Source organism: Salmo salar, chromosome 03 (genome assembly GCF_965601325.2).
Source record: "Salmo salar chromosome 03, fSalSal1, whole genome shotgun sequence".
In the NCBI taxonomy this organism is placed as follows: Eukaryota; Metazoa; Chordata; class Actinopteri; order Salmoniformes; family Salmonidae; genus Salmo; species Salmo salar.
The window spans coordinates 54,595,348-54,621,675 of record NC_138293.1 but is presented as its reverse complement, the minus strand read 5'-3'; the positions used below and the strand labels follow the sequence as shown (position 1 = coordinate 54,621,675).

At 43.8% G+C, this 26,328-nt stretch overlaps 1 protein-coding gene across 4 annotated transcripts in view; it reads right to left on the bottom strand.

The window, feature by feature from the left end:
• LOC106600760 (voltage-gated potassium channel KCNC1) overlaps positions 1 to 26,328 on the bottom strand; it is a 93,042-nt gene that overhangs the window by 19,283 nt on the left and 47,431 nt on the right. For 2 of the 4 annotated variants that reach the window (XM_082973592.1, XM_014192375.3), the window contains exon 3: positions 19,833 to 20,036. In XM_082973592.1, coding sequence (XP_082829718.1) covers positions 19,833 to 20,036 — 204 coding nt within the window. Of the gene's footprint in view, positions 1 to 10,752; positions 13,829 to 16,857; positions 17,046 to 19,832; positions 20,037 to 26,328 lie in introns of those variants that run through there. The other 2 variants (XM_014192368.3, XM_045714918.2) reach the window with 2 other exon arrangements.

Here is a 26,328-nt window from a genome sequence, read left to right as displayed (position 1 = left end):
TACTGGCTGCAAGTAAGTTTCTGTGCACTTTACTGGCTGCCAGTTAAGGTGCCAGTACGTTACTGGCAGTTAGTTGTCAGTGAGTTACCAATTAGGTAACGCAGAATTCAAAGCAACTTCGAGCCAATTCATTTCCATTAAGTTACTGTGAAATGTAGTCATGTTACGTTTGGTAACGGAGCTCCGAGGCATGAGTCGAAATTGCTAAGCAGCTAACTTCGAAGCAGTGTGCCGATGCGTGCATCATTTTATCAGTAGTACGTCATCAGTGATGTCCGAGGCTTCGTTTGATTCCGTGCTTTTTCAAACCGTGTGTTTCAAAATGCGAGATCCCACTGATTTCGTCGAGGTTCCGGTGCTTTCTTTGATTCCAAGCTGCTTTCAAACATCGACCTCTACTGGACACTGTACTTACAGATATAGTAATGATTTTGTACAAATATCTTAATCTGACCAGTAATTTATCAAGTAGATTAGGGAACAATTCAGGGACGCAAGGGTACGTGGTCGAATCTTGTTGAAGGCACACTATTTAGAAAATTGTTTTATGTGAAACCACACTTTCTACACTGTTGTTCAAATAATTAGTTTTATTTGGTATAGTATAAGCTTCTGTCTTCAGCATCCTAAATAATGTCATAGATTCAGATTATGAAAAATAGTCAACTTGAAGGTAAAAAAGGGAAGCATAATGACAGATGTGAACCTGGTGTTCCAACTGACTATAGGGGTTTTGATGAAAACAGTGGAGAAAGAAATACTTTATATGATAATCATACGCTGCTATTTATTGCTGACCAGGAGATGCAACTAATGTACATTGTGAACAGATAATGAAGCTCTGAGTAATTAAGTGTTTTTCAGCACAATTTGGTGAAAGCGTCAAATCCTTCAGAGAGCCTCGGTTTGTCATCACTACTGAAATGCACAGTAACCTCTTTTTTATTTTATACCTTTATTTAACTAGGCAAGTCAGTTAAGAACAAATTCTTATTTACAATGACAGCCTAGGAATAGTGGGTTAACTGCCTTGTTCAGGGGCAGAAGGACAGATCTTTACCTTGTCAGCTCGGGGATTCGATCTTGCAACCTTTTAGTTACTGGTCTAACGCTCTAACCACAATGCTACCTGCCGCTACCTCTTAACAGTGCAGGTCTTTATTGTCACATGCTCTTACAAAGATTGCAGAAGTGACAGTGTTAAAAGAGGTGCTCAACCTTTGACAACATACCCACATCACCCCCTTAAACTGGTACAACATTTCAACTGACGGTTGGCACAAACACATCCCCCCACCTACATTTCAAAGTGCAGTGATTGTACCTTATATTCAAAATATTGGGTAGAAAATGTACCATTATACTAGATTATCCATACCTGTACCCTAAAAGGAACGGACCAGTACCATGTGAGTTCCTATGTGTATCTCTAAAGGTATCTTACCTTTGACCTTTTTGTATTCCAGGGAACAAGACTGTACTCTAATAACTGTACCCTCATTTTGAGAGTGTGTGCATATATGTTCTTGGTAATAAAGATGTTCCTGGTGGCACTGCTTCCGCCCAAAATCTTGCAAGTTCAAATCCCCAAAGTATTTATGCACACTTTACATCAAGTGGCCCTGAGCACTGTATTTTTTCCATTGGTGTTGTCAGATAATCTGACAATTATTTACTTGGTTCTTAGCAACTTTTAGAGCAGAAATGTATTCTTGCCTTTAAATCTGTGGCCGATCCCTGTCATGCCCACAGACCTGGTGGGCTTAGCAGGTCATTCAGGACATTAACTTCTTAGGGATAGCCCCCTTTTTTTCACCTAAATGACATACCCAAATCTAACTGCCTATAGCTCAGGCCCTGAAGCAAGGATATGCATATTCTTGGTTCCATTTGAAAGGAAACACTTTCAAGTTTGTGGAAATGTGAATTGAATGTAGGAGAATACAACACAATAGATCTGGTAGAAGAAATTACAAAGAAAAAAACCAACCGTTTTTTTTCTACCACCATCTTTGAAATGCAAGAGAAAGGTCCCAGTTCCAGCCATCACTCTGGTTGTAATTCCGATGGTGTCCACAAGATGGCAGCAGTGTATGTGCAGTGTATGTTCAGATGGATAACTTTAAGTATGAGCGAGCTACAGGACATTTAGTGTGAAGTCACCTAGGTACATCTCGGCAAATCGTGAAAGAGACATTTGCAATCATATCACATTTTTCTGCAAGAATATTGTCAAATCTGTATACTTGGACTTTGATTTAGCTTTCCAGTATTAGTAGCCATTTTATAAGTTCAACATTTGCAAAACAATCAGTTTTCATAACTTCATAACTCTGTATGTTCTTATCATTTTTGTTCAAAAGGAAAAGGCATGCTGTCGCAAAAGGTTAGCACCTACATTTTGCAACAGACATAGGGTTTCCGGATACTCCCGTAAAGCCCAGCTCATTGGCTATCTAGCTAGCTTTATTTGACAAAGATACAGTCATTCAAGTGAAGACCGCCTGCACCATCGACGTGCCATGAAGACGTCGCTCTCTGACCAAATATGGTGTCCTATAGGATATACTACACACCTAACAATATAGTGAAGTCCTGTTACGTTCTAGGATCTCTGAGGAATACATACGAACGTGATTTGATTCGTTGAAACAACGTTTAGGGTAAGATTTTCACAGATTCCTTTCTTTGCAAATTGAACGAGTGGAAATACAAAATTGATCGTGCATGCTATATGGACCTTTTTAGGATATGAAAAATTATTTTATCTAACAAAACGACACTTCACGTTATCTCTGGGACCCTTTGGATGATAAATCAGAGCAAGATTTCAGAATGTAAGTACACATTTCACCTTCAGAGGTGAATTAATCAAACCTATCGCGGTGAAAAAAAGTGTTTTGTTGTTAGGAGTTCTCCTCAAACAATAGCATGGCATTTTATTCGCAGTAATAGCTACTGTAAATTGGACAGTGCAGTTATATTAACAAGAATTTAAGCTTTCAGCCTATATAAGACACTTACATGTACCGACATTTGTTGTTTCTCTGTGGCCAATCTCTGTCATGCCCACAGACCTAGTGGGATAAGCAGGTTATTCATGTCATTAACAACCAACAGGTTGTGAGTTCAAACCCCCAGTTGGGTATAGTCTCAAGTAACAACATTCAGCAGCATTCTGTCCTTTTACAGCAATAACAACTTAATTTCTTACCAGCAGACACAACAGCCTTGGTTTCTCTAATGACTGCCTCGCCTGGTTGACCAACTACTTCTCAGACCGAGTTCAGTGTGTCAAATCGGAGGGCCTGTTGTCCGGACCTCTGGCAGTCTCTATGGGGGTGCCACAGGGCTCAATCCTTGGGCCGACTCTTTTCTCTGTATACATCAATGATGTCGCTCTTGCTGCTGGTGATTCTCTGAGCCACCTCTACGCAGACGACACCATTCTGTATACTTCTGGCCCTTCTTTGGACACTGTGTTAACAAACCTCCAGACGAGCCTCAATGCCATACAACACTCCTTCCGTGGCCTCCAACTGCTCTTAAATGCAAGTAAAACTAAATGCATGCTCTTCAACCGATCGCAGCCCGCACCCGCCCGACCGTCTAGCATCACTACTCTGGACGGTTCTGACTTAGAATATGTGGACAACTACAAATACCTAGGTGTCTGGTTAGACTGTAAACTCTCCTTCCAGACTCACATTAAGCATCTCCAATCGAAAATGAAATCTAGAATCGTCTTCCTATTTCGCAACAAAGCATCCTTCATTCATGCTGCCAAACATACCCTCGTAAAACTGACTATCCTACCGATCCTTGACTTCGGCGATGTCATTTACAAAATAGCCTCCATCACTCTACTCAGCAAACTGGATGTAGTCTATCACAGTGCCATCCGTTTTATCACCAAAGCACAATATACTACCCACCACTGCAACCTGTATGCTCTCGTTGGCTGGCCCTCGCTTCATATTCGTCGCCAAACCCATCAGGTCATCTATAAGTCTTTGCTAGGTAAATCCCTGCCTTATCTCAGCTCACTGGTCACCATAGCAGCACCCACCCGTAGCACACGCTCCAGCAGGTATATTTCACTGGCCATCCCCAAAGCCAACTCCTCGTTTGGCCGCCTTTCCTTACAGTTCTCTGCTGCCAGTGACTGGAACGAATTGCAAAAATCACTGAAGCTGGACACTCATATCTCCCTCTAACTTTAAGCATCAGCTGTCAGAGCAGCTTACCAATCATTGCACCTGTACACAGCCCATCTGTAAATAGTCCACCCAACTACCTCATCCCCATATTGTTATTTTTTTCTTTTTTTTTCTCCTTTGCACCCCAGTATCTCCACTTGCACATTCATCTTCTGCTCATCTATCACTCCAGTGTTAATGCTAAATTGTAATTATTTCGCCACTATGGCCTATTTATTGCCTTACCTCCCTAATCTTACTACATTTGCAGACACTGTATATAGGTTTTTCTATTGTGTTATTGACTGTACGTTTGTTTATCCCATGTGTAACTCTGTGTTGTTTGTGTCGCACTGCTTTGCTTTATCTTGGCCAGGTTGCAGTTGTAAATGAGAACTTGTTCTCAACTGGCCTACCTAGTTAAATAACGGTGAAAAAAAAAATATAATAATTGGTCTGAAAAACTTGAGTAACTTGTTGTTGTTTACCTTACTTTTACTGCAACCAGTAGCCTGTAGTGTACCGTAAAATGACAGGAACTTAACAGTGCATTTTATAGCATAAACGGAAAACATGGTGGTTCTTCACAACCACCACAACAGTAGTGAACCCTTCCTGATATGCAGTGTTACACACATCACCCCTGACAAAGAACCCCTGAAGAACCTTTTTCTTTGTGTGTATGCTGCTCCAGCTGGTCTCCGAAACCACACCCATCATTATCATATTTCCCAGCATGCTCTATTGCCGTTTTAGAATTGTTTGTTTCAATATCTATGTTTTTGCATAGAAAGTGAGTGAGTGAGTGAGTGAGTGAGTGAGTGAGTGAATGGTCCAATTATTGGATATCACTATTCAGTCTGGATTCCAATAGGAATTAGAAATTCCTTTTCAAGCCAGCATAATGTGACTTGATGCTGGTTTTGCGGGTGACCAGCTTATGTTGGTCATCAGTGTTAAAAACACAGCGAAGTCTGGTCGCCGGCAAAAACCGAACGAAGGAAAGGGAGATACCTAGTCAGCTGTACAACTGAATGCATTCAACTGAAATGTGTCTTCTGCATCAGAGAGGTGCAGGGGGCTGCCATAATCGACATCCACGTCTTCGGCGCCTGGGGAACAGTGCCTTGCTCAGGGGCAGAACGACAGATTTTTACCTTGTCAGCTCGGGCTGGTCACTGGCGAAAACACAACGAAGGCTGGTCACCGGAGAAAACACAACGAAGGCTGGTCACCAGAGAAAACACAACGAAGGCTGGTCACCAGAGAAAACACAACGAAGGCTGGTCACCAGAGAAAACACAACGAAGGCTGGTCACCAGAGAAAACACAACGAAGGCTGGTCACCAGAGAAAACACAACGAAGGCTGGTCACCAGAGAAAACACAACGAAGGCTGGTCACCAGAGAAAACACAACGAAGGCTGGTCACCAGAGAAAACACAATGTAGGCTGGTCACCAGAGAAAACACAACGAAGGCTGGTCACCAGAGAAAACACAACGAAGGCTGGTCACCAGAGAAAACACAACGAAGGCTGGTCACCAGAGAAAACACAACGAAGGCTGGTCACCAGAGAAAACACAACGTAGGCTGGTCACCAGAGAAAACACAACGAAGGCTGGTCACCAGAGAAAACACAACGAAGGCTGGTCACCAGAGAAAACACAACGAAGGCTGGCCTATGCTGGGGGGTTTTTCAGCAGGTAGTGCGGTTTCTTTCAATATCTGTAGTTGATTAAATGTGGGCCATAGTCGCTAACAGCATGGGGAGAGGTTGTAGACTCCCATCCCTCTCCTCACAGTAACACAAACCAACAAACAAAATGAGAGAAAAAACATGGGTCATCACAAACAATACAAAATCTGAAAAGAACACAAAACAAAATAATACAACACTGAATTACTATCACAACTACCAAGTGTTAATAATATTACTGCACTTCCATCCTCTTCAGAAAACAGATCATTTGTGCCCCTGTCTGGAATTTAGAACTTAGAACACCACACCGAGGGGCAGGTTTGGGGTTGGGGAGCACTGGGCTAATGTTGTTGCAGCCAGATTAGTTAGTAAATCAGTTTGACGCCAGGCTCTTACATTAATGCATAGCCTATAGGAGCCACTCAGTCATGGGCTGGTGCTGTGAACAGGAGGCATGCTGGGTAATACTGCCCGGGTAGCACAGCTATGCGACAGATCTGGGTCATCGTGTTCCTCACAACCTGACCACTCCTCTTTGGCCGAGTGGGTGTGATGAGAGAGAGTGTGTGTGTGTGTGTTCATTTGCATGTGTGTTAATGGTTTGTGTGCCCGTTTGAGGGTACAGTAATTTCCAGGATTCTGTACTCAAACATACTGTTAACGTGTCAAATTAATAATGTGTAAATATATGTGCATGTGTCTACTCTCTAATTACAATATATTTACGCATTAGCATGAATTACCGTTTTCATATCTTTACATATGCATCTGACTAGCATCACTTTAGCTGTAGGGTACAGTACACACATGATTATTATTCAAAGGTACATGGCTGTGTTGGATAACCTCCTGCTTTGGTCTTTCTCTATTCAAACACTCGTGTTTGAGACGTCGACCCTTGTAACAGCCCTCATCAATCCCAGCCCTGCAGCTCTTAGTTGATTAGGAAGAGTGAGTGTGCGCGCAGGGTTCCACTCCTCCAAACCGGTTGGCCTATCGTGTCCTACAGTGATGACATGTTTGTTTTTTTAGGCTTTAACGAAGCCTCGCTTAGCTCAGCTCACTGAGACCAGGACAGGACCGGGATAGGGACGAAGGCCCTGCTCAGGAGAGGTTGAGGTGGGAAAGAACAACGTGGTAAACATGAGTAAACACTGGTAGCCTTTGGTAACGGCTGGTAACCGTTGGACGGATTCCAGCCATACCCAGCGTAATGATTTATTTGTGGAATTGTAATGTCATAATACAGGGCCGGGAGGTTTTCCTTGGTCAGGTCACAGGGTTGGGGAAAACTCTGGGCCATCGTTTTATAACTCTGAACTACATTTACATTTACGTCATTTAGCAGACGCTCTTATCCAGAGCGACTTACAAATTGGTGCATTCACCTTATGATATCCAGTGGAACAACCACTTTACAATAGTACATCTATATATTTTTTTGGGGGGGGGGGTTAGAAGGATTACTTTATCCTATCCTAGGTATTCCTTAAAGAGGTGGGGTTTCAGGTGTCTGCGGAAGGACTAGAGCCTTGGGTTTTTCTTGGTCGGATCAGGTGGTCTGGACAAAACTCCTGGACCTATATAATGTCTTAGAACTAGGCTATGTGTAAATACAATGGATAGATAGGCGAATATGTGGTTGGTAGTGACAATTTGATCGGCCAATAGTCATTAGCCATACTGTTCATCTAACGTTACCCAGATCACCTCCTTCACAGCACCCAGCACACCATGCAACATGCACCTTACAACTAGGGGGTGACAGAGAGAAAGAGACAGAGAGAGATAGAGGTAAAAGTACAAGCAAAAATGGTTCATTAAATTATCGCAAAAAAAAATGTCAAACCATAAATATCAACAAAGAGAGCAAAATAATATAATAATAATTATAATAATAATACATTTGCCAATTAACGGTACAAATATGATCTCTTTTTCACTTTATCGGGAACTCCTATTGCTTGATTAGCACTCCGGAGAACTTAACTCTGTTTCATAGCTTAATTCTTGACACAAAGGCATACTGTACTACCACACACACACTCACTCACACACACACACACGCCATAAAACAAGATGAATTGAAGCTGGCCTGCGATCTATAGTTTGGCCAAGAAGTTGTGAGGTCACACAATATCCAATGCCGAAGCTTTCTTGCTGGGAAACATGCATTGTGCTTCACTATCAAAGATGATCAATGCTATTCGATCTCAGACTATAAAAACTACTTTTAGATTTGTAAAAGCTAATGGACGTAATTGTACTCCATTCTTGCATTAAATCCTTACATATATCAGGTTGAACACATTCACGCCACTCTACAGGACTTCACGGCAAAGCCTGGTTGTTTAATGCAGCAGAATGCAGCACTGTTCTTGCCAAAGCCGTGACATACCAGCTTGTTCCTCCTGTACCCTTTTCACACTACCGAGCCAAACAGAGCCGAGCCAAACCAAGCTGTACTGCGCTGGCCTGGTTAGTGGTTACAGTTGCTGGAACTCTGCTGGAATAGACAATGTGAAAAGAAGCTTTGTGTGCCAGCGCAGTATGGTTCAGTATGGTTCGGGTCGGCTTGATAGTGTGAAGATAGTATTACAGAGGAGGAGGGCAGGAAGCTAGTCGGTTGTACGTACCTCAGGTCAAACTTTAGTTATGCTACGCAGGTGCAATGACTGGGGATGTCCTGGGGATGGGATGGAACGGAACATGGAAGTTAGTCTGAGAGGGGGAGGGGTTGAGGGAAACAAGGGGGTACAAGGGGGCAAATATTTCCCCCAGTGCAAATCCACATGCAGATAAGGTTTCCAATATCAGAGTTGTTATATACTTTGTTATGGCAGCCATTTTGTAGTACATCTAGTGTTTGGATCGCTGGTAGTGGATGTAAATAAATATGCACGCTCAGGTAGTTGATGTCAGATACTGTATAGGCTATATACTCCAGTATTGTGTAGTAGATACCTATGTAGCAATAGAGTTCAATAATGTGTGTGCTGTAGTATCACTGAAGTACAACTGTGGTATCACTGTAGTAGTATTACTGTAGTATTACTGTGGTACAGTATCACTGTAGTATTAGTGTAGTATCACTGTAATATCTATCACTGTAGTATTAAATAAATGCATATACTGTACATTGTTTTAAACTGCTAAAGTATAGTACATTTTCTTTTAATAGGTTTAAATATCTTAACTTGCATAAATGTTTCTTATTACTTTCCCACTTGTTTGTATTATATACAAAGTATTATATATTTGCATTGGCTGATTATTGTTATGTCACATTACGAAGCAACATGTAGATTTGTAATCACCCGAGGCAATATTTGAAACACATTTTTCACATTTATGGATGTATGACAGACAACACAATTGGCACAGTAACCATACATACAGTAGACAATCTGTATGTATTAGACATAGCATGACAAACTGAACCACGTTTTAACACACAAACACCTTATCCCCAAAGAACATTTGAGTTGATTCATAGGAGGCCACGCCGAGGCCTAGACGGCCAGCTCTCTGCTATGTCACATGGACACCATACATGAACACACATGCAGAACACACATTACTTACGATGGGGAGAGGGAGAGGGGCATGAATAAACCTACTACATCTCCTCCTGATTGAAGAATCTAATCCAACTGTTCTTTTCCTAATGCATATTCAATGTACCTTGATAGTGGCCCATGATGGAGAGAAAGACAGAGATGAGAGAACGAGAGAGAGAGAGAGAGAGCGAGAGAATAGGGGTGGAAAAGAAAGAGGGAGAGAGACAAATGAGGGAGGGCAGAAAAGAGAGATTGTGGGAGAAAGAGAGAGAAAGGGGGAGGGTGGAAGAGAGCGAGAAAGAGAGGGGGGGGGGGGCAGGACAGACAGAGAAAGAGAGATATTCTATGAGGTGAAAAGGGTTAGTTTAGTATTATGGTAATATTGGGACATAATCTAAGAAACAGGAAACAGTTTGTACTGACACTGCTACAATGAACATAACCCATAGATGTATGTTACACATATATGTTCTGTATATACAGAGGATAACCAGAGTATATACAGTAGAAATGATTCCATGTTGGCGTCAATGACCGAGATAGGACAATAAATAACACACACACATACACACACACACACACAAGCATGCTCAGACCCACACCCTCCAGGACTCTATGTCACAACCAGTAAATCTCAGTCTATTTGTTGACATAATCCGGACTCTATGTCACTGTCACATGCAGTATATCCCAGTCTATTTGTTGACATAATGCGGACTCTATTTCACTGTCACATGCAGTATATCCCAGTCTATTTGTTGACATAATGCGGACTCTATGTCACCGTCACATGCAGTATATCCCAGTCTATTTGTTGACATAATGCGGACTCTATGTCACCGTCACATGCAGTATATCCCAGTCTATTTGTTGACATAATATATAATCGTGCCTGCCTGATTCTGCAGACAGTATTTTCACCTGCTGATTCTAAAATACATCCTATTGGTTTAGATCGAGGGGGGTTGGGCGCGTATTGTCATGTACAGCATTGGATTGATTTTTTATATTAGCAGTTGTTCAACGGTCAAAATTATCAATATAAGTGCAATATTATCTTTGTCTTTAATCTGCAGTTTTACCATCACTGCATCACATACCCAGGTATATAGACCTACAGGGATCCAGAGGCAGAACTCAGGCAAAGTGTTCTGGTCTGCCGCCAATAGTCAAAGTCCATTCTAAAAGGCCATTGATTATCAAGACAGCCTGGTTTGAATAACAAAATGGGTGCCATGAGATTGCTAATTAAAAGTGTGTGTGTGTGTGTGTGGGGGGGGGGGGGGGGCAGATAGAAGGGGGAAAGGGAGGGGATAGAGAGAAGGGGAACAAAGTGTCAAAGAGAGAAATAGAGAGAGAGAGAGAGAGAGAGAACACCATTGTGGAACGGCATCTCCTTCCGTCCAGCAATGATTCCGAGTGCAGCATAGAGAGAGCAGCAGCCTAATGGCGGTGGTGCTTTGTGTCTACGGGGGAAAATCAATTGTAGAAGAGATCAACTGGAACAGCGCACATGAGAGAGATTAATTGTACGGACCCCAGATTCTAAACGAACCCACTCCAGTCACATATGGCACCCTATTCCCTATATAGTGCACTACTTTTGACCAGTGCACATAGAGGGTAGTTATCTTCATAGGGAATAGGGTGCCATTTGGGAAGCAACCCTGGACTACTCCAGTGTTTTAAAAGCAGAGCCTGACAGGCTGTAAGTGCCACTCAAGCTGCTCTCAGTGTAAGAGCCCCAGGGGAACACTTTGGTCCTAGATCAGCTCTTACAGGACAAAGGCACTCTGCTCCACTAGGAGTCCTTAGGGAGGGGATTCACCCTGGTCCTGGATCAGTCTGTCTAGGGTTAATAGGGATAGAGGCCACTTCTGGATTTGATGAGGTCTTTCGACAAATAATACATTAGAATTAATAGTACATGAGAATAAAAAGCAAAATACTAAAATGATAAACAAAGAACAAAGAAAAATTATAATAATACAACGTGAACTCAGTGCATCGTGGGAGCATGGTTTGATGACTACATGTAGTATTATCTGATTGGATTACTTACAACACATAGTACAACACATTTACACATTATTAAAGTGAAAGAATTATGCAATCATTCATTTTAATAATCTAACCCAGAATGCTTTGCACAAAAGTCCCAGAATGCTCTCTTCCACTGTTTCCTTGGCAACAGTGGGAAATAAGGAGAAAAGCGAGAGAGAGAGAGAGAGAGAGAGAGGAAAAGAAGAGGAGCGGTAAAGATATAGAAGGAAAGGTGAAAAAAGATATATATTCCACAGTACATTACAGACAAGAAAATAATAGCCACCAATAAACAAATTATACACACATCACATGTACATAAAACACAACACAATATCCACACACACCCTCAAACACACCAATTACACTATTACACTATACAATATTTATCAGAGGAAAGTATTACAGAGTCAGGGAGAGAAAGGCTGCTTCCCAATATGTCCTTTCTCCTGAAGTGTACGCTTGTGCTTTCCCCCAGCGCATTTGAAAAGCATTGGACTTGTGTAACCATTGGATTTGCTCTGGACAGAGTTTCCACCATATGTTTTAGGCATACCAATCTTTTTCTTTTAAATCCATGAGGGTAGTGAACAAGTGCACACTTCGGGAGTAAGGACAGATATTGGGACGCAGGGAACAGACGTAAGGAGCCCAACCCTCCAAGCTTTAACCTTTCCTGACCTCTGCACTTTAGCATTTGTCAACAGAGGTCAAAGCTGCACGCGTCATAAAATAAACCACATTAAAATAAAGCCATAAACCAGCAGAACCACTCTGGGCACAGAAACAATGGAGAAGCGCCAGAAGGAGGAAGAAGGGGAAGAAGGGGAGGTTTAAAGCACAATATCCCACTTTAAAAGCGGAAGGCCGGCAGCCATTTTGGGGCGCCTTTGGAGGACGGCTTTTTTCGCTTTTAGAGTGTGGAGGAAGCTTCTATTATTATTATTATTATTACAGGGCTGTCAGGGGCTGTGGCTCAACACACTCTGTCATCACTAACACCAGTCAGCTAGTCACCACAGACCGTACGGCTACTACCGTCACTTACCTGGCGCTGTCTGACGGTTGGTCCGTCAGTCGGTCTGTCGGTCCGTCCGTCCGCCAGTCTCTGTCTGTAAGTCTGTCTGCTTGTAAATCAGTCTGTCTGCTTGTAAATCAGTCTGTCTGCTTGTAAATCAGTCTGTCTGCTTGTAAATCAGTCTGTAAGTCTGTCTACTTGTAAATCAGTCTGTCTGCCTGTCAGTCTGTCAGTCAGTCAGTCAGTCAGTCAGTCAGTCAGTCAGTCAGTCAGTCAGTCTGTCAGTCTGTCAGTCTGTCAGTCTGTCAGTCTGTCAGTCTGTCAGTCTGTCAGTCTGTCAGTCTGTCAGTCTGTCTGCGTGTAACACTACGTGTGTGGAGGGGTGCCCAGTGCCGGTAAGCCTTTCAGTCCCAAAGTGTGTACAGTATCTAGACTAGACCTCTACGTTTTGATCTAGCCTGGCCTTAGTGCTCTCCCACTAAAGGACTGAAGCACACCTTAAAAGCACTAGACTCGTGAACAGTGTTTCAGCACAGCCAAATGCATCCCCCACTCCAGCCACTGGCATTCATACATCTACTGCTGTATTGACTACGATAGCTTGACATCTTGAGTCAATGCCACTCGTATAGGGACATTTGTGGTGGATGGGGATTAGGGAGCAGGCATAGATATGATCCAGAGTCAGTCTTGGTTTAGGGTTGTAAAGGAGAATGGAGAGGACTTAGGTCCAACGGACTGACACTGGACCAGCAAATAGGGCCTGGGCTCCCCCCTGGTACTGTGATGAAACAATGTTCTGGTCACCTCAGAGTGGAGGTCAGTTCCGGAAAAGAGAGAGAAGTAACCAGCTTTCACTTCAAGAAATGAACCAGTACACACCAGTGGCCTTTACTCTGCTACCAGTTTATATAGACACAAACATGTTCACACTGATTTGGTCCAATCATCTGTATTTAAGTGCGTCACAGTTTTTTCTTCTCTCAGAATTCTCCAATTGTTATACAGTACCTTGGATTTGTGTATTGTTTGTGTGACTGTTTGTACACTGCTAAACAGGACAGTTGTACATTTGTCTCTGAGTAAGGAGAGTGGAGACCGTACCAGAGGAAAGAGCCACAGGAGCGAAAGGAGGACACGGCAACACAAAACAAAAACGACACCAAAAACAACGGGAGCACAAAGGAAAACACAGGACACAACAACCGACAGACGGACGGAAAGAGACTGGGGAGAGGACAGCGACAAACAGACAAGTGTAACACAGAGCAACAAGAGCCGACATACAAACGCATGACACGACACAACCTGAGGAGGGAGACAACAACAACAGACACGTCAGAAGACATGGCCCCCCTCACAACCCCACCCCCACCCCTCTCCATGGTGGTCCTAACACACACACACACACACACACACACACACACACACACACACACACACAGCAGAGAACAGAGGGCTAGCATCGCAGCCGACACAAACACACAGATATACACCGCAAACACACACACCTTCGCACGCACACAGTGCTAGCCGACGGACAGAGGGACATCCACAGCCAAACACTCGTACCGTAGCTCACTCACTCACACACACACACACTCCCAATCAGAATCTTGTGTTATGTTGGTAACGTTGCGAAGTGGCTTAATTGGTCAAATGGGTCATGAAGGGTTCAGTTTACGGTGTGTAACAGGGCTCTAAGACGGGGGGTCGAGGGGTAGGCTACAAGTACATGTGGTGGGAAATCCTGTGTGTTGTGTGTGTGGAGGAGTAGAGTTCTGAGAGGGTGAATTTGAGTGGAGGCTGAGATTGCAGACGAGGTCTCAGGGAGGGAGGGAAGGAAGGAAGGAAGGAAGGAAGGAAGGGAGGGAGGGAGGGAGGGAGGGAGGGAGGGATGAGGTGGCCATCATATCGCTCACATCACATTACATAACGCCATTTAGCCTCCCATCGCACAATTAAGCCCAGCTCCCCCTCTCTTTCTTCCTCTCTCTCTCTCATCCTCTCTTTCTCCCTCCCTTTCTCCCTCTATTGGATCCAATGAGTCATGTAGGTCTAATCGACCCCATTCGCTCAGGGCACATTATCTCACCCCTCAGTGGAAAACGGTTCTGGCGTTTTGGTGGCGAGAGAGCAAAGAGAAGGTCGAGTAAGAGAGAGAGGGAATAGAGAGAGGGGGGAGAGAGAGAGAGACAGAGGACTACACTGGTCTGCAGGGACTGAGAGGGGGTTTGGGGTCATCAAGAGAGCAGAAAAGGAGGTTAAAGGTTGTGCGTCTGTCTGTCTGTCTGTCTGTGTGTGTCTGTGTGCGTGTCTGTAATGTAAGGTTAAGTGCAGAAGTTGAACTGAATGAAATTGACCAAAGGCTAAGCCATAGTTGTGGCGAACTGTGTTAAATGTGGGGGGATGTAAACACATACATTTCCAAACATACATTAACGTACAGTGCCCTCCTGAATTACTGTCACCCTCGGTAAATCCGAAGAGAAAAAGACAGCGAAAAAATGTCATTGTTGTTTATCAGCTTGATCTTGAACTCAAAATATCATATGACTCTGACCTTTAATTGAGTTATAATTGTAAAAAAAATATATAATAATTGGCACCCAAAGAAATTCTTATGAACAAAATATATTTCGATTAATATTTTACATTTTTTTTACTTCATCTGACTATTTGGGAAGTCTTAAGTGGTCCATCTATGACTTCCTATTTCACTGGGGTATAAATATGAGGTGACACACTGGCTAAACTCCCTTAGTCATCCATCAACATGGGAAAGGCCAGAGAACACACAAATGAAATGAGATAAAAGGTTGTTGACCTTCACAAACCAGGCAATGGCTATAAAAAAAGATAGCTATGAGCCTGAAAATACCCATCTCCACTATTAGGGAAATAATTAAGAAATGTAAAACGACTGAAGCTGTGATAATCCTGCCTGGAAGAGGACGCAAGTTGATTTCCCCCCCCACACACAGTGAGAAGGATGGTTCAAGAGGCAAAAGAAAATCTCCAAGGATCACAGTTGGAGAATTGCCAAAGTTGGTTACAACTTGGGGTCACCAACTCTCCAAAACTACAATTAAACACCCCCTCCATGCCAACAAGTTATTTGGAAGGGTTGCCACCTCTGCTGTCACCAAACCCCAAACGTAAGTGCCTGGAGTTTGCTAAATGTGATTGGAACCAGGTTCTATGGTCTGATGAGACTAAAATAGAGCTTTTTGGCAACAAACACCAAAGGTGGGTTTGGTGTAAAAAGAGCCATGGTCATGCAGAAAATAACCTAATCCCCACTGTGAAGTATGATGGTGGATCTGTGATGTTGTGGGGCTGTTTAACTTCCAAAGGCCCTGGGAACCTTGTTAGGATACATGGTATCATGGACTCCATCAAGCACCAGGAGATTTTAGGCCAAAATCTGTCTGCCTCTACCAGGAGGATAAAACTGGGTCATCCAGCTGGACAATGATCCCAAGCATACCTCTGAATCCATACTAAAATGGTTCACTGACCATAGAATCAAGCTTTTGCAATGGCCATCCCAGTCCCCTGACCTAAACCCCATTGAAAACCTGTGGGATGAGCTGAAGAGGAGAGTCCACAAGCGAGGACCAAGGACTCTGAAGGATCGGGAGAGTTTCTGTATGGAGGAATGGTCTGAAATCCCTTCCTATGTGTTCTACCACCTCATCGACTCGGAGCTGTTATCTTGGCAAAGGGAGGGTGCACAAAGCACTAAATGCAGGGGTGCCAATAACTGTGACATGAATGTTTTTGAATAAAAAATTTTTATTTCTTGATGACAAATGTTTTTCTATTAATCATTTTAACTCAATTAAAGGTCAGATTCATATGATATTTTGAGTGTAAGATCAAGCTGATAAACAACAATTACATATTTTCACTGACTTTTTTTTGTTCAAACAGTGTTGACCTAGGGTGTCAATAATTCAGGAGGGCAATGTATGCACACACACACACAAACACATGCACATATACACGAACACACACATACGCACGCGCATGCACGCGCACCCACGCACACACACACACACACACACACACACACGAACACACATACATTTACCCTCCCAACCTACACTTAGGACCATATTCCACCATGAAAATGTTGAACCAAACTTTAAAGCTTTACTGTAACAAGCAATTAACTGTCATGCATTCTTAAACATACAACCTTTCAAGTGTGTGTGTGTGTGGGGGGGGGGGGGGGGGGGGGGGTACCATGTTACTTCATGTGTGTGTGTGTGTGCTTTGATGTGGTTTGTGTGCGTTTGTGTGTGCATGTGCGTGTGGATGCACGCTTGCCATGTCACTGTGGGTTTGCTCATTGTGCTTTCAACCAAACTTCTGTATGTGTCTTTTGTGTTACCTCTGTATCGCTATGGTTTGATCCAGGAGGAGGCGGAGTTTGCATTGAGGTCCTGCTGTAGCAGAGGCCCCTCCGGCTTGAACCACTCCTCTCCTGGGGGGGATGCCGGGCTGGCCGCTGCAGCGTCTGGTGTTTGTTGTGAGGGGTTGTGTTGGAGTGGGGTTTGTAGAGTAGTGTATTTGGGATCGGGGACGCCAGGGGCAGGCCGGGCGGGGGGGGGGTTCGTTTTAGGTTGAGGTGGCGGTTCAAAATGGCGGGTGGAAGGGGTTGGATTGTTGGAGGTAGAACCATGGGGATGTCAGGTGAAAGAGGAAGCAGGTGAATGGTACAAGGTAAATGAAAAAGAGCATGCATGTCCATTGAGAAAGCATGGAGAAATGGAGGGGAGGAGGAGAGGAGGGGAGAGGAGGATGAATGGATGGGTGGTGCGATAGCAAGCCGACAGGGTGTGGAGAGGAGAGAGACAAAGAGGAAGAAAGCATGACCAATAAATGAGAGCCAGAATGAGAGCCACAATATAGATATATCCATAGAAAGATAGATAGATACACTACATGACCAAAAGTATGTGGACACCTGCTCCTCGTCCTTATAGGCATTAATATGGAGTTGGTCCCCCCCATTTGCTGCTCTAACAGCCTCCACTCTTCTGGGAAGGCTTTCCACTAGATGTTGGAACATTGCTGCGGGGACTTGCTTCCATTCAGCCACAAGAGCATTAGTGAGGTCGAGCACTGATGCTGGGCGATTAGGCCTGGGTCGCAGCCGGCGTTCCAATTCATCCCAAAGGTGTTCGATGGGGTTGAGGTTAGGGCTCTCTGCAGGCCAGTCAAGTTCTTCCACACCGATCTCGACAAACCATTTCTGAATGGACCTCGCTTTGTGCATTGTCATGCTGAAACAGGAAAGGGCCTTCCCCAAACTGTTGACACAAAGTTGGAAGCACAGAATCATCTAGAATGTCATAGTATGCTGTAGCGTTAAGATTTCCCTTTACTTGAATGAAGGGGCCTAGCCCAAACCATGAAAAACAGCCCCAGACCATTATTCCTTCTCCACCAGACTTTACAGTTGGCACTAAGCATTCGGGCAGGTAGCGTTCTCTGTCAGATGGTGAAGCGTGATTCATCACTCAAGAGAACGCGTTTCCACTGCTCCAGAGTCCAATGATGCCTAGGTTTACACCACTCCAGCCGACGCTCGGCATTGGCATGGTGATCTTAGGTTTGTGTGCGGCTGCTCGGCCATGAAAAACCCATTTCATGAAGCTCCAGATGAACAGTTATTGTGCTGATGTTGCTTCCAGAGGCAGTTTGGAACTCTGTAGTGAGCGTTGAAACTGAGGACAGATGATTTTTACGTGCTATGCTCTTCAGCACTCTGCGGTCCCGTTCTGTGAGCTTGTGTGGCCTGCCACTTGCTCCTAGACGTTTCCACTTCACAATAACAGCACTTACAGTTGACCGGGCAGCTCTAGCAGGGCAGAAATTTGACGAACTGACTTGTTGGAAAGGTGGCATCCTATGACGGTGCCACGTTGAAAGTCACTGAGCTCTTCAGTAAGGCCATTCTACTGCCAATGTTTGTCTATGGAGATTGCATGACTGTGTGCTCGATTGTATACACCTGTCAGCAATGCGTGTGGCTTAAATAGCCAAATCCACTCATTTGAAGGGGTGTCCACATACTTTTGTGTAGATAGTGTAGATAGATAGATAGATAGACAGATAGAATGACTACAGGCAGTAGAAGACAGATTGACAGCCAGATGCAGTGTGATAGCTATTCAGTCAGCAATCGTACTGTACAGATCTCGTTTCAGAACAGGCTGTGAAAATGTGCATTAAAGCGGAAGAAAGAAAAACCAGAGCCTAAACCGGTGGGTTGAAATAGAGTACGTGTAAGTGCCTGTATGTCGAAAAACAATATGATTAATAATAGAATAATAATATATGCCATTTAGCAGATGTTTTTATCCAAAGTGACATACCGTCATGTGTGCATTCATTTTACGTATGGGTGGTGGGACCCACTATACTGGCGTTGCAAGCGCCGAGCTCAACCAACTGAGCTCCAATGGACCACTATTGATATGTACTGATATTGTATTGATATGTACCAAACTCTGGCAATAATACCTATATGTTATTTTACAACTCCAGCGTCCAAAACGGGAATGGAAAGCACCGCAGCACATTTAGATGTACAGTACTAGACGTGGGGTGCCAATGTAATTGAATACAGCATGTGGGAACTGGGCCAACAAAATATCAATCCATTGATATTTTACTTATGCCATAATGTGGCATAGCCCAGTTCATATAGGAAGGTCTGGAGAGTGAAACAGCTCAAAACAGCCTGTGGATATTGTGGATGGGGTCTGTGACTGTCAGTCAAAATGATTGGTTATGAGGAATATGAGGAGGGGGAGGGGTTAGGGGAGAGGAGAGGAGAGGAGGTAGGGAACTACCTGGTGTTTCCGTAGTGTGTAGTGTGTGTGTATATATGCATGTATGTGTGAATTGGAAGTCAAATTCTTCCAAGAGCTACACTTGATTACGTTTGCCTGGTACGATGAACCCAATAGAATAGTTACAAAAGCAAACCCAAAGCTGAATCAAACGCACCTCAAATACTGTTGAGTTTAATGAAAGTATTTGACCTAAGGTACTTGAACCAGCTCTGAAGTGTATAGTTCTGTACGTGTGTGTGTGTGTGTGTGTGTGTGTGTGTGTGTGTGTGTGTGTGTGTGTGTGTGTGTGTGTGTGTGTGTGTGTGTGTGGGAGTGTCATGAGCACACAGTGAGTGTTGAGCTGCTGAGTGTCGAGCTACTGAACCCTTGGGTATGGCGGAGCGCTGCCCCTGACTCTGACCCCGGCTCTGACCCCGGCCCTGACCCTGACCCGGGCGTACCTTTCCTCACGTTGCCGTCTGTAGCACGGAACTCTCCGGTACTGAGGAGGAAGCAGGCGCGGTCATGGGGATAGCGCTCACGGCTCCCGCCGGTGCCCAGACCCCCAGTAGCAGGACTCCTCTCCTCCCCAAGCACCATGTCTATGGTGGGGCAGTCCTCGTTAGCCAGGGCTGCGTTGGCTGCGTCACCATTCTGCTTGGAATCTGGAGGGGAGAGGGGTAGGGGGAAAAAGATAGGGGAGGGATGGGTTGGAGGGAGAAGACAAGTAGGCATGTAAGAAGAGGTAAGGAGAGTCGACAGAGAAGGGTGAGGAGGTGGGAGAGAGGGGTGGAGGGAAGAAGAGGTAGGGAGGGTTGACAGAAGGGTGAGGAGTTGGGAGAGGGGGAGAAATAAGTAGGGAGGAAGAAAGAAAAGGTGGATAGGTGAGGTGTAAGGAATGGGGGAAGGAGAAGGGTGGGAGAAAGAAAAAAGGAGAGGTAAAAGTATGGAGAGGAGGAATAGAAATATGTGGAGGGCAAGAGAGAGATGAAGTGAAGAGGAGGTAGAAAGAGGAGAAGTGGAGGAGGAAGAATGTGTAAGAAGAGGGGGATAAATGGAGAGGCGAGAAGGCAGAGAAAGAAACAAGTAGCAGGAAAAGGGGGGGATGGAGAAAGGTATGACAATTAGGTTTAAGGTGAGATAATAAGAACAAGGAAGTAGAGAAGGACACGAATGAAGAAGGGAAAAATAGAGGGTGACGTGTGAGAACGAGAGAGGGGAGGAAGACAAAGGGTGAAATGAATAGAAGAGAGGATGAGATGGTTAAAAGCAAGAGTGCGGATGTACGCGGTGAAGACGGCGAGGCGAGAAGAAGGAAAGGAGGCAAAGAGAGGGGAGAAAAGAACATTAGTGTCCTGTGATGTGACCGAAACACTGCAGTGGAGGAGAGGAGGCAAGAGCCCAGCCTCACCAGCTCCACACACACTGAGCTGAGCATCATTACACCAACACACACACTGCAAAAGAGAGAGGGCAGGACAGCGAGAGAAAGAGAGGAGGGAGGAAGAGCAAGAGAAAGAGAGGGGGAACTGAGAGATGCTATAGAGTGTAGATATGCACATACATGCGTACTCGTACACACAGTACACACACACACAGTAAACACACACACAGTACACACACACACTCACGGTGAGATGCTGCGGGGTAACTTGTGCTTATAGCTTCCGACACAGCTGTCAAATCTAATTTGACGTGAGTTACTGCTCAACAATTTACAGAAATAACCCAGAGGGCCAAACCTCACAACGACACACAGAGAGACGCAGAGAGACAGCGGGGGAGGGGGGGGATTGTAGGGGGCAGAGAGACTGAGAGAAAGGAACAGAGATTGCAGAGAGTAAAGAGAGCAGGAGAGAGAGGGAGTGTGAGAGAAAGAGAGAGAGACATTCAGTAAATAGCATATTACAGAGAGAGGGAAAAGTGGTGAGAGAGGGAGCGTGTACAGTATATGTCATTGAGTGTGTGTGTGTGTGTGAGAGTGCGTGCGTGCAGATGTCTGTGAGCATGTGTGTGTGTTCAAACAGGCGTATAACACGATGCTGTAGCAACACCTGGTAGTGGAGCCAGGGGGCGTCGGAACATTAAGAGGTCAAAGATTCATTAAAGTAAGAGGCTTCATGAAGATCACTCACTGTACCGACTACTAAACTGAAGTACGAAGATCACTATACAGTCTGTCCCTCCTTACCTCCCTCCCTCTTTGCCCCTCTTCACCACTTTCTCTCCCCCTGACTGCCGCTTCTTCCCCTTCCTCCCTCTCGTGTCCAAATAGCTACAGGTTTGAACACTGTGTTATTCTGGATGAATCTGTAAATATCTGTTTTATATTACCTGTTTATACTTGCATTATTTATCAAAAGGATACAGCCACGCACCAGTTGACAGCATATTAGAAAAAAGAAAAGGCCATCTTTAATCTTCCTTGATGCTGTTGTTTTTGGTGGCAGGTTTAGTACTTCTGACTCAAAACAATACTAAAGCAACATGTCAGGCAATATTGTTCATTGTAAATATGGTATTGGCAGTGACCCTGGAACTGACCCTGTATAGAGCTTACTTACTTTCTCGTGTTCTCATTCCTATTCGCTCATTTTCAGCTGTTGTCGAACACACGTGGGTGTGAAAAGATTATTCTCTCTCTCTCAGTATGCAGAGAATTCTACTAGAAAACAAGCCTGAATCACTGTGACATCAGGCATTTCATGTATAATGGGTTTTTGGAAATATCACAGTATAAAAAAACTGAACTTTTTCACATAATCAAAAAGGCCTACTATTTAGGACGGCCATAGACTTCAGGCCGGTTTCCCAGACACAGATTAAGTTAAATCCTAGACTATTACTTGTTTTTATTTAACCTTTATTTAAGACCTGGCAAGAAGGCAAAACAGGGAAATAGCAGCGTGTACATAGAATATTACAGAAAAATACTAAATACACACAAAAGACAAAGTGCCACAAGTTAAAGACACAATTGAAGATTACAAACAACTGCAGCCATCACAAACAGTGTTGTCGATCAGAGTGTTAAAACAGGCAAGGACACTAACTCCCCTAACTCTAAAATCTTCTGAAGCATGTTCCAGGATGAAAGGGCATTATGGGAAAAAGATTGTTTCCCCCATCTCATCTCAGTTCTAGCCCTAGGAACAGACAAGGACAGCAGCGACAGTGAACAAAGACTGTATTGAGTGACTGATCTGGTAGGTTAGGAACAGAGATACAAAGGGAGTTGTCCCATCAATGCTTTGTACACAAAAGTGTAGCAGTGCTTTAGCCTCCTAGGGGAGAAAGCGGTCCATTGCACCACAGCATACAGATCACAGTGAGTGATCCAGCATTTGCAGTAAACCTTAAAGCACCATGATACACTGTGTCCAGAGTTTAAGGTACTTGTTGAGGTCTGCATATAGACAACGACACCATAATCCAGCACTGATTAAAAAAAGGTGCTTTGAACAAGACCCTTTCTAAATAACGGCAGTGGTTAGAGAGTTGGGCCGGTAACCGAAAGGTTGCTGGGTCGAATCCCCGAGCTGACAAGGTAAAGATCTGTCATTCTGAACAAGGCAGTTAACTCACTAAATTGTTTAACTTGGGTCAAACGTTTCGGGTAGTCTTCCACAAGCTTCCCACAATAAGTTAGGTGAATTTTGGCCCATTCCTCCTGACAGAGCTGGTGTAACTGAGTCAGGTTTGTAGGCCTCCTTGCTCGCACAAGCTTTTTCAATTCTGCCCACAAATTTTCTATAGGATTGAGGTCAGGGCTTTGTGATGGCCACTCCAATACCTTGACTTTGTTGTCCTTAAGCCATTTGCCACAACTTTGGAAGTATGCTTGGGGTCATTGTCGAATTTGGAAGACCCATTTGCAACCAAGCTTTAACTTCCTGACTGATGTCTTGAGATGTATATCCACATATCCACATCATTTTCCTTCCTCATGAAGCCATCTATATTGTGAAGTGCATCAATCCCTCCTGCAGCAAAGCACCCCCACAACATGATGCTGCCACCCCCGTGCTTCACGGTTGGGATGGTGTTCTTCGGCTTGCAAGCCTCCCCCTTTTTCTTCCAAACATAACGATGGTCATTATGGCCAAACAGCTCTATTTTTGTTTCATCAGACCAGAGGACATTTCTCCAAAAAGTACGATCTTTGTCCCCATGTGCAGTTGCAAACCGTAGTCTGGCCTTTTTTAATGGAGGTTTTGGAGCAGTGGCTTCTCCTTGCTGAGCGGCCTTTCAGGTTATGTCGATATAGGACTCGTTTTACTGTGGATATAAATACTTTTGTACCTGTTTTCTCCAGCATCTTCACAAGGTCATTTGCTGTTGTTCTGGGATCGATTTGCACTTTTCGCACCAAAGTACATTCATCTCTAGGAGACAGAATTCATCTCCTTCCTGAGCGGTATGACGGCTGCGTGGTCCCATGGTGTTTATACTTGCGTACTATTGTTTGTACAGATGAACGTGGTACCTTCAGGCGTTTGGAAATTGCTCTCAAGGATGAACCAGACTTGTGGAGGTCTACAAAAAATGTTCTGAGGTATTTGCTGATTTCTTTTGATTTTCCCATGATGTCAAGCAAAGAGGCACTGAGTTTGAAGGTAGGCCTTGAAATACATCCACAGGTACACCTCTAATTGACTCAAATGATGTCAATTAGCCTATCAGAAGCTTCTAACGCCATGACATCATTTTCTGGAATTTTCCCAGCTGTTTAAAGGCACAGTCAACTTAGTGTATGTAAACTTCTGACCCACTGGAATTCAGATACAGTGAATTATAAGTGAAATAATCTGTCTGTAAACAATTGTTGAAAAATAACTTGTCATGCACAAAGTAGATGTCCTATCCGACTTGCCAAAACTATAGTTTGTTAACAAGAAATGTGTGGAGTGGTTGAAAAATGAGCTTCAATGACTCTAACCTAAGTGAATGTAAACTTCCGACGTCAACTGTGTGTGTATATATATATATATAAAACATTGAGCAAGATTTGTTCCTAAAATAGAAAGCCAACTTCAGTTTCTTGGTCAAGTTATCAATGTGCTGTTTAAAATGCAGCTTTTCATCTAACCAGATCCATAGATACTTATAGGAGGTGCCCCTACCAATTTACTGGCCTTTATAGTTCAAATCTGCAAGTCACTCCATCTGTTCACTTTCAGGGAAGAGAAAACCATACATTTTGTTTTCCTTGCATTAAGCACAAGTTTCAATTGGAAAAGCTCAAACTAAGTCCTGAAAAGCCTTCTCAATATTACATGCGCTAGAATAAATAATTGTGTCATCAGCATACAGATGGAGATTTGCAGAAATCAACAGTGTTCCCTATTTCATGTATATACCGTGTAAAAAGGATCAGACCTAAAATTGATCCCTGGGGAACTCCTTTTGTAAGCCTTGTAAACTCAGATGTCACACCCTCCCGAGCTACACACTGTGTTCTGTCAGAAAGGTAATTCTGGAACCAATCCAATGCATCAACACTTAAACCAACCTTTTTCAGTCTATACAGGGCATGTTCAACAGTGCCCAAGGCCTTCGATAAGTCAATCAAAAGTGAAACGCAGTGATTTGCTTGTCCTGAGCATCTAGAATATCACCTACAACCTTAATTACTGCAATAACTGTACTATGCTTGGCTCTAAAACCCGACTGGAATTGAGATAAAACTGAGATATTATAAAGAAAGTCTTTCGACTGCGAGTTCACGAGGTTTTCCAAAGCATTTGCCAGTGCAGACAGTTTAGATATGAGACGATAGTTATCCAACTGGGATGGACCTCCACCCTTATGTAAAGGCGTGACGTAGGCTGCTTTCCAGACGTAGGCTGCAGGAACGCCTGCTCACAGAACGACGTAACATTTTGTTGGTACTATGAACCGAGGGGGCACTTTTTGGTGTCTTTAATGCAAGCAAGTACACAATGATCACTTAAATCATTAGGGAAAATACCAACGGCCGAGTATTTATGGGGATTGTTAATAACATCAATAAGTGTTGACTTAAGAGATGTCTTTTGGATTGAGTCTTGTGACTGCATTTATAATTTGAGTAAAATTCAGTGTATTTCACGGTCCTCTTATTCATCCAAACACAGGCGTTTGGAGATAACCAGTCCCAGTTTAAAGGACCATTTCATTTCCCCCCCAACCACACATCAGTTCAGCCAGAGAATCCAGGGATTCTACTTTTGCAGATGGAGGTCTATAACATCCTATTAAATCTAAGTTCACAGCTTTCGATAACTGCAGTTTCAATGATAAAAACTCAAACTGTTTTGGTTTAGATAAAGACCTTAGTTCAGTAACCACATATCTGTCTAATATAGATGGCTATACGTCCCCCCTTACTTCGTCAGTCACATCGATAAACATTATAACCATCCAAGCCTTGAGACTGATTTGGAACAGATTTCTTAAGCCAGGTCTCAGACAGAATTAAGACATCTGGGTCAGCAGTGTGAACCTAGACTTTTATCATGTCAATTTTAGGCATTAGGCTCCTCACATTAATATGCATCAGTCCCAACCCTGATCTAGTTTTAAAATCATTTGGAGTGGGAAGTTCATCCATAGCCAATGGGCCTGGGTTTGGATGAATGTTTCCTGATCCATAGCCAATGGGCCTGGGTTTGGATGAATGTTTCCTGATCCATAGCCAATGGGCCTGGGTTTGGATGAATGTTTCCTGATCCATAGCCAATGGGCCTGGGTTTGGATGAATGTTTCCTGATCCATAGCCAATGGGCCTGGGTTTGGATGAATGTTTCCTGATCCATAGCCAATGGGCCTGGGTTTGGATGAATGTTTCCTGATCCATAGCCAATGGGCCTGGGTTTGGATGAATGTTTCCTGATCCATAGCCAATGGGCCTGGGTTTGGATGAATGTTTCCTGATCCATAGCCAATGGGCCTGGGTTTGGATGAATGTTTCCTGAT